Here is a 12874-nt window from a genome sequence, read left to right as displayed (position 1 = left end):
ATTTTGTAGGATTGGCGACGTAATAATCAATTTATCTATAATTATCTGTCTCTATTGATAACTGTTTTTCATTTGCTTTTGATAATAATAGCCTATAGAATATGCACTGATCATAGTCCTTTTCTCTGACAGCTTTCTTTAAATTTCTAAGGGAAAAAATTAGTGCAATTGTTTTTTTTTCTTTTTGGAAAAATACTCTGCTGTTTGTATGAAAATTGCAAGCTAAAACTAGAAACTTGTCGCAGAAAACTATGGTACAGATTTTTTCTGTTCGGTTTTTTCGTCTCAAATTTTCATCCAAACCAGAGTTTACAAAATCTTCAACTTTTTAGTGGCAAAACCTCAGATTATTTCGCCAGAATACAAGCTTCCTCATCGTTATCGTTTTTTTACATTTGATAAAAATTATGAATCGTGAAGTATTTTGTACCCCTTTTAATTGGGTGCTGAACAGAGTGAGCAGTTGTTTGTAACACCACGTATAGTCTGAACTTTTCCTTTATAAAATAAATGTCGCTATCTTTTTTCGAGTTGCAGTGTAGTTTTTCAGAGCAATCAAGCACATCTTTTATTCTAAAAGAAATTAGGCTTGTAACTAATTACGGATTTATAAGAAATGCCTATTAATCGCCGAGGCATATTTGACACAAATTTTAAAAAATAAGGGACAATTTGCTCATTTTTCAGTACAAAGGACCGTCATGTGAATTTCTGCGATTATTCAGGATGTGAACATTGGAAGTGAAATAATTGTTAGTTATGAGAGCTAATATCCAAGCAGCCGCCACAAAATTTGTTCCTCTGAAAACAGAATAAGTTAATGATAAGGACCAACTTTACATTTCGTGTACCGAGTAATAAATTTGGAGCTTCCAGTGTGCTTGAGTTTGAAACAGAACTTTTGTTTAAATTGTTGGTTGAAAGTTTGAAATTTTTTGGTTTACTGTTAAGTAGTCCAGAGTATCCAGGGTTCAGCAAAACTTCATTTTGAGGAAATGCATATTTGGACTTTAAAATGCTTCTCTATCAAAATTTTAGTTATGTTCAGCTTAGATGATACTTTTCCTTTTTTGTTTTCCATGAAAAGTTTTTATTGCGTACCGATGGAATAGGCCACCTCGTTTTTTATGCTAGGACCAGCTTATTTTTATCGGAGAGTTTCATCATGAAAAACCAAAACAATTTTCAAAATATTTTACAATCTATCTGTGAGAATATTCTGACAGTCTTGATTTAAGTTATTTACGTTTTCTTTCCAACTTTTCAGAAGTTTTTTCAAAACTTACTTTCGGAAACTTACTCCCTCATCAAAAAAATGGTTTCAACTCAAAAACTGAAGAGGCAAATTTTTGTGTCGAGATTAGAAATGATTCTCTTCATCAATTAACGATGATGAACCACGAAATAGTTTTTTCTTCATTTTTCGTTGGTATTTTCCTACTTCTGAAATATAATGGTTAATCTGAGAATTATTCTGCTACTAAGTAAGACAAATAAGGCTTACTTGTACCCTGGTTAAAATATACTCCAACAAAAATACTATGCTACAAAATCGCGTCGAAGCCGCGTGTTCTACAGATAATTGCTATAAAAAACTTTCCATCGGTTATTCAGAACCCCAACCTCCGAAAGTTCTTTCTCTAATATGTCTCCTCCCAAAAAACGTTTGCTCATCCGCCCCGGCCTCTATTGGTTCTTTTCATTGCGTCTAGATCTTGAAGTCTGTTTTTAGGACTGGCTAAGCGTTGGTGGTCGTCGGGTTTCAGTTCCGAAGGGATCTCTTCACTCCCAACAACTGCAATCAGGAAAAGATGAAGCCCTCTGGGCCGTACCAGGGGCGGGATCTGGTCTCGGAGTGAACAAGACGGGAGGGGGACATTTATTGCAATCTCAGATACTGCAGCCCCTCCCCCCAATTGCGAAAAAGTCGACAGGTGGAGGGGATATTGGTGGAGTTGATCAGAAAAGTCATGTGGCTGATAAAAGTCAAGAGAGTAAACAAAAACAGCAAGATGCAAGTCAAGAAACGGCGACTGAGGAAAAACAAAAACAAGATGAACTGATGAAAAATTATCCGACCAGGTTTTTTATTGCACTTGCTTCAATCGCATATCAATTTTGATTTAGAGCTCGACTCGTGAAAAGGACGAGAAATCATTATTTAGTAGTATTAAAGTTCTGTATCCCATTAAAATTTGATCGAAAGTTTTGTATGCAACTTTGACCGAACTTTGTGTTTTCTATTACGACGTAGATGTATATCCAAATTGTCACGGGTAGATATGCCCGATGCGTGTATCTCGTGTGCATTTCTACTGTGTTAATACATTGAAAGTGGAACAATATTGCGGAAAATAGCTACTTTAGCAGAAACCGGCAAAATGGAAGGGAAATTAGAATCCCGTGTTCGCAAAAGTGCCGCGAAAAACAAGTACAAACTTGATAACCTATTTTTCGCACGGCTTGTATCACTCATCTGCTCCATTTATGTATCGATGTTTTGCACGCAATGTAGCTCGATTTCGCATATAATCCGCAATTAAGCTTAACATAATTACTACTTATTTAATAAAGCCTAACTTATTACAACTAGTAGTACTTTATTACTACTTTATTTCTACTTATAGTACTTTAAGTACTTTATTACTACTTATTACTACTTATTAGTACTATTTGTTAGTACTTATTAAAATTGGCCAGTCCCACATTGATATATAAAGCCTTTGATGTGCGAGGAATTTTTCGGACAAAAATCAGTTTTTGTGGTTGCATGTATTTCAAGCACTTTAAAGCTTTGAAAGCTTCAATTAAATCCTTAGTAAAGTGCTTATTGTATGCTCAAAATGCGCGCGAATAATAGATATCTAAATTGAGCGAAAACGTGCTACAAGATTTGTTGCCTACTTTTCGCACCGAATTTTCTTTTATTTTGCAAAATTGCGAAAAGTAAGATACAAAGAATGTCTCCTAATTTCGTTCATTGTATGTATCTAATTTTCGAGCCAATTTTGCTTAGGCGGAAATTTTGGGGTATACCTCTGCGTCGTAATGTCTAGGCTGGCGTAAAGGTCTTATCATGTCTTTTTTCCCGGGTCCAGATTTTGTAGAGAAGTAACGCAAGCTTTGTGGTGAAAATAAATATTTTTCACCTCACAGCGCCCACATGTTTTAGTGGTGAATGCTAATAAAGCTGCAAAGTTTGAAAGCTTTTCTTTCAGCGCTTTCATTGAAATTTTTGCAAGAAAATCCTGCGACACCACGGTTCGGTTGACTTTACCTCGACTTTAACTAACAACTGGACGTTTTATTTATAGTCAATATTGGACCTGCTACTAGAATTAAGTCTTTTAAAATATCGAGGTCTAAAACTGGGGAACCACTGGTCAACAGAAGGTCAGTCACATCTTCGTCGACTGCTGTACCAGAAAAATAATAATACTATAATTCCATTTGTTTTTCATTTAGATTCCAATTCATTGTGATAGTATTTGCTTTTTTGGTAAAAATAGGATGCCTTTGATGTAAAAAATGTTGTTCGCAACTCAGAGGTTCAAAAAATATCTCACCGCTGCCGAGAGATAGCGAACGAATTGAAAAAAAAAATTGCCTTTTAGAACGGAACATTTCCCTTTAAAAATGATAACTTTCTAGCTTTTCAATGATAACTTTCTAGCAATTCTGTAAGATTTGCGCTTTTTATAAATAAAAAAATTGTTTTCACTGCCTTTGAGGTTTATGAACTGTATTTTTTCATCCATTCGCCGATATTCATACATTTTTGGGGCTGACATCTTGACCTGTGCTTTTGAATTCTGGGACAATTTATGCCTAATTCTTCCTCGATTTTTTAGTGGATGGACAAACACAGGAGACAACACGTTAGTTCAAAAGCATTGCAAATGCAAAAATCAACTTCAAAAAAACTTGTTAAATCGCCAACAATATACAAAATATATATTGGGGATTTTAATCCGTTTCAACTCCAAATTATCTAATACGTACGGCCAAAAAACACCTTACAGTCCAATAATTAACCTTTAAAGATATCATCCATTCTTTAGGGTCAAATTGACACTTCATCAACACGCATTTGTACTGTCTTAAGATATTTGAGCAAAGTAATTTCGCAACATTTCGCATCCTATTTTTCGTATGGTTCATTGGAATTGTGCTCTTTTCTGGAGCTACGAGGAGTTTTTGGGTTCAGTTTCAAGATAGCGTAGAGAATGAAAAAATCTATTGAATCTGTAAAAATCAACCAAAATTTGAGCCTTTTTGCATTTATGCATTTTTTTAGCAAATCGTTTTTTTAAAATTTTCTTAAGCACGATGGTATAGGAACCAATTTTTCTCTCCCAGATAAAATTAGTGAAATTAAACATTTGCACTCAGTGTGCTTGTCACAAGGGGGCCAATGAAGTTGAAAAAATTTGAAAATACTTTTTTTAACAAGTTTGTTAGATGAATATTATAAAAACAAATTTTTAAATTCTTCGAAATTCCTAGATGAAAAATTGATAAATTATTTTTGTTCCAATATTTCCGACCAACTTTGAATATTTAAGATTTGAGAAAAAAACTGTTTTGTATTTTGAGTTTTATCCTTATATGTGCATTGCAAGGTGAAGCTAGAGCTTCAACTTCTTTAACCTTTCTTTATTTGAAAACATTTTAATACAAAAATTATTTGATGATTTGAGGTGTACCGCACTGTGAGAATTTGTATGCTCAATGCTAAGAATGAAGTATCGACAAAAAAGAGAAATTTGCAAACTTTTTCTGTTTTTTCCTCATTCGTTTCCTCTGATCAGTGGTTTCAAGTCATAACAAAAAAATTTTAATCACTGTATAGGTTTTGCTGAATACTCTGCACTAGTAAATCTGTAGTTATCAGAACTTCTGCTGAAGATCTTCAGTTTTCAATTTCTTGAACCGTTCCCTTTAGAGAATTCTATAAATTCTCAAAATTTGGCAGTTTTTTATTGCGTTTTTCCAACTCATTGTTATCAACAAAGAAAGGAAAATCATTTGATCTTTTTGCAAAAAGGTAAATACCACTAGCTTTTTTTAAACAAAGCTAGAGCTATGTTAAAAGACTTGTGTTACATGCATTCAGCTTTTTAATTGCGCGCACTCCATCATCGTTTCCAACAAAGTAAGCAAGCATATAGATGACCCAAATCAAATTTTTGAGCCTAGAAAAAAAACTGTCATTCATATTATCATATCAATTTTGGCTTAAAAATTCTCTCAAAAGTTTTAATTTTAATATTTATTAAGAACTTGCTCTATATTGTTCATCTTTATCCGTTTTAATTTTAATTGTACATTTTCATCATTAATCTGCTTAGGCAACCCTGGAGTGCATCAGTAAAACGGACCTTCTCTACTCGGAAGGGACATCTGGTGCTGTACTCTGAGGACTTTGCAGAGAAGTATGAGGGGGGAGGATTCATGTCCACATTCGCATCAGAAGACTACTCTCAACATCATCATCATCAACAACAACAAATCAAGTCAGGAAAAACAAACAAATAGCATTGATAATTTTAAAAGAGAGACGAAGGTCAATTGAGTTCAATTTGATCTCACCGAAATAGATGAAACAAAAAATACAAAATACCCGGTGAAGACTTGAAGAAAATTTTTTAAAGTTTTTTCGAGTTTTTTTAAAGAAAGTTTTTTAAAGAAGTTTTTTCTTGGTTTTTTTTTTAAATATTGTAAAAGAGACAAGAGTTTTCTTTGCCGTTAATTCACCGTCAATTTTAGGCGTAAAAAAGTGGAAGAAAGGCATTAAAGTATCGAAATTAAAGGCTGAATTTCTGGAGAAATTTTTGAGTTGGAACAGCAGAAATGAATAAGAGAGATTGGAATCGGCTGTGCTTCCCCGAACCAAAGGACTGATCTGACCTATTAAATCATCAGTTATCATTAATCATTAATAGTCAGAACTAACAACATTAATTTCATAAATCATAGTGTAGAACTGATCGAACTGAAAAAACATTCAATCATCTCCTTTCAATAACACCTTTGGAAAAAATGCTTTTTATCTTTTTATCTACGCAGCAAAAAGAATGCATGAAATGCTCTCATTTTGTATTCTAATTGTTAGGAATGAATGTTTAAGGAATGAGACAGAGAAGTTTAATTTTTCGCTGAATTTTAAAAAATGTTCTGTTGTAAGATTAAACAACGATAGCGAACAGTCCATCAATGTATGAGATTGTTAGGAACAGTAATTCATTATGTTCCATGCTGAAAAAATCTACAAGCAACATTTTGGTCATTATCAAAGAAAACAAAGGGCACTAAAACGTTTGAGCTGATTTTGATCTGCAGCTAAAACCCAATTTCAGCGCATTAATCAGTTGTTGCTAGATTTCAAATTCCTTTTCTATTAACAGCAGATGACTTCAAAAGTGTAATTGAGAACTGAAGTAATTAAATGAAAGTGCTCCCAAAACAGTCTCGTATTTTGAAATAATTCTTATATTTGCAATCAGAAGCAGATTTTATCATGGAATCATTAATATTGGACTATAAGCACTCCGATGAATAAACTTCTTTTTATTTTTTTTTCGAAAAGTTCAATTTCAAGAAAACTCCACTGATGTTTTCTTTGGATCTGCTCCACTGTATTTTAATTCTCATTTGACAAAAAGGTCGTTTCGTAAATTATCTGAATAGAGAACACATAAGCGTAATGGAAACACGAAAAGGTAGAATGTGAAAATTTCTCGAGAAGTGAGAATAATTTAAAAGTCCACTCCCAGGTTCAGGTCCAGACCTGAATTGAGCTATGATCAGACCAAGTCGAGCGCACACCCGTGTGTTCCCAGACTGAACTTAAATGCTCCGGACAGCGGTTCAAGCGCTCAATAGTCTGGACCATGCTCTGGGTTCGGTCTGATCAGAGGTCAATTTGGTCTGAAATGTCTGATCATAGTCTTTATAGTCTGGACCATGGTCTGGGTTCTGTCTTTTCAGAGGTCACTTCGGTTTGAAAAGTCTGACCAGGTTGTATTTTTGCTTCTTTTCTAATGAGTTGGTGGTTATGGCTCAGCCACGAGAGAAAGAAAAAATATCTTTTCTGACCAGAGACTCATTTTCAGTACCTTGCTTCCAATCAGAACGATCAGGACTCCAACCACTTACTTTTCGATCGGAGTCCAACTTCTAACCAGTGGTCGGTCCCTTTATAAAAAGGAAAAGCAACTGTAGATTCAGACGTCTCTTATAAATAACTGTCAGACTTCATCTATGGTGCCGGTAAAGTTAAACAATGGCATGAAACGTTTTCAACTGGAAAATTTCGGTAATTCTTTTATTTCACAAAAATACTTTCGATTTGGAATTGACTTCATTGAATTTTCCGCTGGAGACATCCGTCTTTATGAAATGCATACTTTATAACGAAACTTAAAGTCTCGTTCGTGTTTAAGTATAGTCTTGGATCAGAGGTCTCTTCTGTCTGGAAAATCTGATCAGAGGTCAGTTCGCTCTGAAAGGTCTGATCATAGTCTGTTTATTGCCTGGACAACTGTCTGAATTTGATTGTGACCATAAGCGCATTAAAGTCAGGACAATAGTCTGGGTGGGGTCTGATCAGAAGTTATCTTGGTCTGGTAAGTCTGATCAGAGGTCATTTTGTCTGGCAAGTCTGATCAGAGGTCATTTTGTCTGGAAAGTCTGATCAGAGGTCATTTTGTCTGGAAAGTCTGATCAGAGGTCATTTTGTCTGGAAAGTCTGATCAGAGGTTCTTTTGATCTGGAAAGTATGATCACAGCTCAATTTTGGTCTGGACCTCGACCTGGGCTTTTTAGGAGCTTTTTAAAGCTGTAATTTTTTTCATATCCCTTAAAATTATACTGTGAAATTTAATTTTAATAAAAAGGTAAGTATAAAGTTTGCAACCTGCAGTTAAGAGTTGACGAAAACCTAATCTTTCGAGATTAACCTTTTTCGACTGCGGCTGGTTGATCGCAAATTGATAATCCTTGGGAGATATTCCATATGGTAATATGGAATTCTCAATAGCACTATCGCGGTGGTCGATATTTTTTCCACAAACAAAAAAGGAAAAGCTGTAAAGGTTTAGGATACTTTAAGCTCTGAACTTTATTTTGACCATATTCCCGCATTATAGGCCCTTCAAGTCTCACAGTGCGCGTGTGAGTAAACATCATCAACTCAGAGGGGACAGGGGAGGTGTTGTGATGTCATCACTTGACGAGTACCATGAGATGGACTATGACTACCACGAAGAAGAGAAACAAGACGAAGATGAGGAACTCAAAACATGTGGTGACCTCTATCGGTCAATCTTGTCATTCGGAAAGGTCACTTTGAATACCTTCTGTAATTTCGAAATATTCCGGAATATCAGGTCTTAATGTCTTTTGTTACATGCTGTATAGATAAGGTCACTAACCTCATTTATAAACACTCATCAAAAAATATTCAAAACCGATACATTGAGAGATTTCTTCTTTTTAATATCTACCCAGGTTGATGCCGAAGGGAGTGTAAGTTCGAAATAAAGCCGCGTGAAAGCTTTGAAAATCGCAGGATAATCTATGGTCATAGGCAAATTTTTACGAAGGAAAGTTTGTACATGAGCAGGATAATATCGTCTAGCACAATACTCACATTTGTAATACATATGATAATTGATATAATATCATCAGAAGCAACTGGTGTGATGTCACGAAAATTTCCATGCCCAAAAATTATTAAATTTCTGAAAAAAATGTGTCCATATTTTGTTCTGTTACAGGCTGAAGATGAAGGTGAGGTGGAGTTCAGTTTGAAGATCAGACCAGAGAGACACAAGAGGGACGAGAGACAGATGAGACCAGGGTTCTCTGCCAAGAGATACATCAACACATTCAGTTTCACGTGGGATCCCACTGTCTTCGACGATCTCAGAACACAAGGTCTCTTTATTTGAAAGAGACGAATTTATATTCAATTTTTGACTATAAAGAACATAACAAGGAGGCTCGGTAATGTGCGTTTGCACATCAAGTTCCGACCCCGCTCATCCACATTTTTGGCATAAATGTCTACAAAATAAGAACAGTTAGAAAACCCCAAAAATTCAAATATATTTTTTTAAAAAATGTGTTTGAAGAAAGATAGCCTCAAATGCAAATAACTCAGTGGAGCAAAAATGCCGCATTACATTGATGAGATCAGCCATTATTAAGAAAGCAAGTCAAGACGAGCAACAAAATCAATCAACAAAAACAACAAACATTAATTACATCCAAAACTTTATGTTCATTAAAAAAAAAACTTTCAGAAGCTCAAAATATTGTCGGATAAAACTGAAACTAGACAAACTTGTACTTTACTAGAAAAGATATGGTACCACTCTATAAAAAGGCTCGGTAATCTTTAGACAAAAAATGAACAAAAAAAAACAGCAAAGATAAAAAAACGCTTTATTTCTAAAAACAAAAAATTTCAATGTAAGGAAAACCATTAGATGGCAGTTGGAATCATCCAATATGTTTATGATCACAAACGCTTCTATAGCAATTCCTTAAGACCTGAAATGAGCACCAAACAGAGACGACAAAAAAAGTCAATTGAAACCTGCAAAAAAACGCTGTCGAAGCCTTAAAGCCATATTTTGAACCCCAACATTTTTCAATCGAGCCCTTCACAAACGCCAAATTGTGGTATAGATGGTTTTCTTTAGTGAGAAGAGGTAACAGGTAGAACATAAAAAAGAAAAAGAGCAAAATTAATAAACGCTTTTTTTTCGAAAACAATTATTTTCAAATTCATGAAAGCCATTAGCTACAAAATGGAATAATGAAATAGGTTTGTCTATTTGTTCAAGAGAAGCGCTTGAGACCTGCAAAATTTCAGAATATGTTTTATGTCTAGAAAAAGAACCTTGATTATAGACAAAAATCAAAAATTAGTTTTTTTTTGTGCAAAAAATCCCTGTCAAAGCCAGTAAATTCAAAACGAAATCTTTAAAAAAAAACAAAAGATTTTGTTCACTTGCACCTATCCTCGACAACAAGGATATAATATTGGACCTGTAATTAACTTGACTACGTATCACATAGACAAAAAGAACAAAAAACAGCAAAGATAAAAAAAATTGTCTGATATTTATTAAAAACATTTAATTCAAAGGAAAACCCTTCGATGGCAATTGAAAACATCCATTATGTTTATGATTACATGCGCCGTTACAGGAGTATTTTAAGACCTGTCATTAACGATTTTTGGTTCCAAAAGAACAACAAATCGAGACTACAAAAATTTCAATTGAAACTTGCGAGAAAACGCTGTCGCAGCCGTAAAGTCATTTTTGGCCCCTAAAAAAATATTCAATTGATCCTTCCTCAAATTCCACGAATGTGTTATAGGCTTTCTATTTAAAGAGATGAGGTAAAAATTAGACCAAAAATAGGAAAAATTGCAAAATTTATTAAAATTTTTTTTCGAAAACAATAATTTTCATGAAAGCCACTAGCTACAAATAAGTCATGAAAGCCATTAGCTACAAAATAAAAAAAATAGATAATTAGGTTCGTCTACTCGTCCAAAGGAAGCGCTTGAGACCTGTAGGAACTCAAAATATGTTTTAAGTTTACAAAGGAACGTTACATATAAAGAGAAAAGAAAATTAGAAAAATACAATTTGTGCGAAAACCCGTGTCGAAGCCAGTAATATCATAACGAATTCGTTATAAAAGATTGGAATTTGTAACTTGCGACTTTCCTTGACAACAATTATGTTATATGTGACCTGTGTTTAACGAGACTACGAAACAAATATATATATAATACGAGAAACGAAGATAAACAACGTTAAAAAGAGTTTCTTTTCATTTTTGAAAACAATTGTTTTCAAAGTCGTGAAAGTCATCAGCTGTCTACTCAATTCAGAATACCGGCTCAATTATTCCTTCAAAAAATGCCAAGAAGTAATGTCATTATCCAGCTAATATTCATACGACTACAAAGACAAAGTAAAAACGACAGTGAAAGACACTTATAAAAAAATTAAATTAAACTCTTCGAGAAAGGGATGTCGAAGTCGTTGAAACCATAATCTATGCCGTTCAAGACTTTGATATGCTCAAATGTGCCTTATTTTGAACGCCAATAATTTGATTTTTGAACTGTCAATAATGTGATAATGTGTCTAAACGAGAAAATAACCTGAAACTTTGGCCAATACCTGAAAACCAAAAAAAATTGTGAAATCCAGTAGTATCAAAGCCAAAAAACCATAACTTAACGCATAATACAGCGTACAGCAAAAAAATACTTTTTTTAACAGAAAGAAGAGGAAGAAGAAGCATTCTTTGTTTGCTGACACTAAGCCACAAGCTGACCGCATTAAGAGAAAAATAGTGGCAAATTTCAATAAGCCACTGTTTAATTGAAATAAAATAAAAAAAGACCGACTGATTACAATCCGAAATATTTTTTCGATCGTAACAGTCAGAGATTGAACCAAAACCAGCCCCGCTATTGCTGGTTGTCCATTTAGAAAACTCAATTGCTTCTAATGTTTTAGATCTAGTTAATTTGTTAGTTAAAAGATCAAAAATAAATGCTGCGTTTTTGATAATCATAGAGTAAAGTTAGCGAAAAACGGCAAATTTTTGATTCTAGACTACTCTCAATGGAATTTGAAGTAAGACTAGCTCTCTTTGTAGTTTACAAAGGTTGTGTTATTTGTTTTTGGGGTGTGTACATCCGGCCAATTTAATCAAAATGGACTAAAGAAGCCTATTTCGGACAATTTTTGATGAAAATGGCTGAATTTTGAAGTGCGTAGCCAAAAATTTAAAACTTTTAGCCAGAAAAATTTAATCAAAATAGTCAAAAAAACTTTTTTTGTGTCTAAAAACAAAATAAACAGTACCTTTGTTAATAATTTTTACAATTTTTAGCGAAATTGACGAAATTTTAGGCGAAATTCCGGAAAATGTGAATAAAAACAACGGAAATTCGTCTATTATTCACAAAACTTCAATCCTCCATAAGTCCCTGTAAAATATTAAATTCAAAAAATTCTTTTCAGTTTCAAATTCTACGCTGGAGGAGCTTTTCAATGATGCCACTCACAACTCTATATGATGAATATATCGATCGGTCAAAATTGACTGAACAAAAAAACCATTTTAGTATATAGTTCTTCCCCCCTCAAGAGGGTCGGGACAATTAGCATCAGCATCAGTAGTTTATTATAGCTGCGAAGCTGTAAGCTGAGCGAAGCTATATTGCGGTGCTCTTGGTTTTTACAATTCAATGAATTTGAATTGTATTGGGGCGCTGTCTTTTTTTTTAAGATCTGTTCACACATTTTCATGATTTTTGAAGTCAAATTGGAGTAGTGATTTTGGTCACTCCGAAACAGGAAGTGGAGCGAAAAAACCGAGTGGTTATGCGGCGTAAATTTTTTTGCTCTAAATTTAAAGTAGAGCGAGAAAACGGTGTTTGATTCGCTTTCTCGCTAGTGGTTTTTTGTTCACATGCGGCAATTTTTCTTTGATTTTTACTGTTTTTTTCGCTTTTTTGGACCGGATTATTTTGTAAATGGTTTTCCCAATCCATTCATAGTCCGTTCAAGGTCTAGTTTTCCGTTTAATCAATGAAAATTCTTTGAATTGTACGTCAGGACTTGTCCTGCTATGTTTTTTGTTTCGTCTGACGCTCTTTTTTCGTTTTACATTTGTTCACACAGCAAAGCTGAAAAAGTCAAATTTTCTGAATGACTTCTTCCTCTCACTAACGGCATTTGCGCGCGTGACGTCATTTCTTACTCGCTTCAGCAAAAGTTCTTAGGTTATTTGCGTGATTAGATTTTGATCATACGTGACTTACCTCACT

General features: G+C 34.1%; 1 protein-coding gene across 1 annotated transcript in view; it reads left to right on the top strand.

Annotated features, from left to right (window-relative positions):
• The window catches only part of LOC142342394 (uncharacterized), a 44887-nt gene that overhangs the window by 7055 nt on the left and 24958 nt on the right, over positions 1-12874 (top strand). Inside the window, exons 2-5 of the mRNA XM_075393710.1 lie at positions 1733-2082; positions 5352-5516; positions 8151-8343; positions 8781-8940. Of these exons, the coding sequence (XP_075249825.1) occupies positions 1733-2082; positions 5352-5516; positions 8151-8343; positions 8781-8940 (868 nt within the window). The remainder of the gene's footprint in view (positions 1-1732; positions 2083-5351; positions 5517-8150; positions 8344-8780; positions 8941-12874) is intronic.

Source organism: Convolutriloba macropyga, chromosome 7 (genome assembly GCF_964194025.1).
Source record: "Convolutriloba macropyga chromosome 7, txConMacr16.3, whole genome shotgun sequence".
Classification (NCBI taxonomy): domain Eukaryota; kingdom Metazoa; phylum Xenacoelomorpha; order Acoela; family Convolutidae; genus Convolutriloba; species Convolutriloba macropyga.
This window is presented reverse-complemented; position numbering and strand designations above follow the sequence as displayed.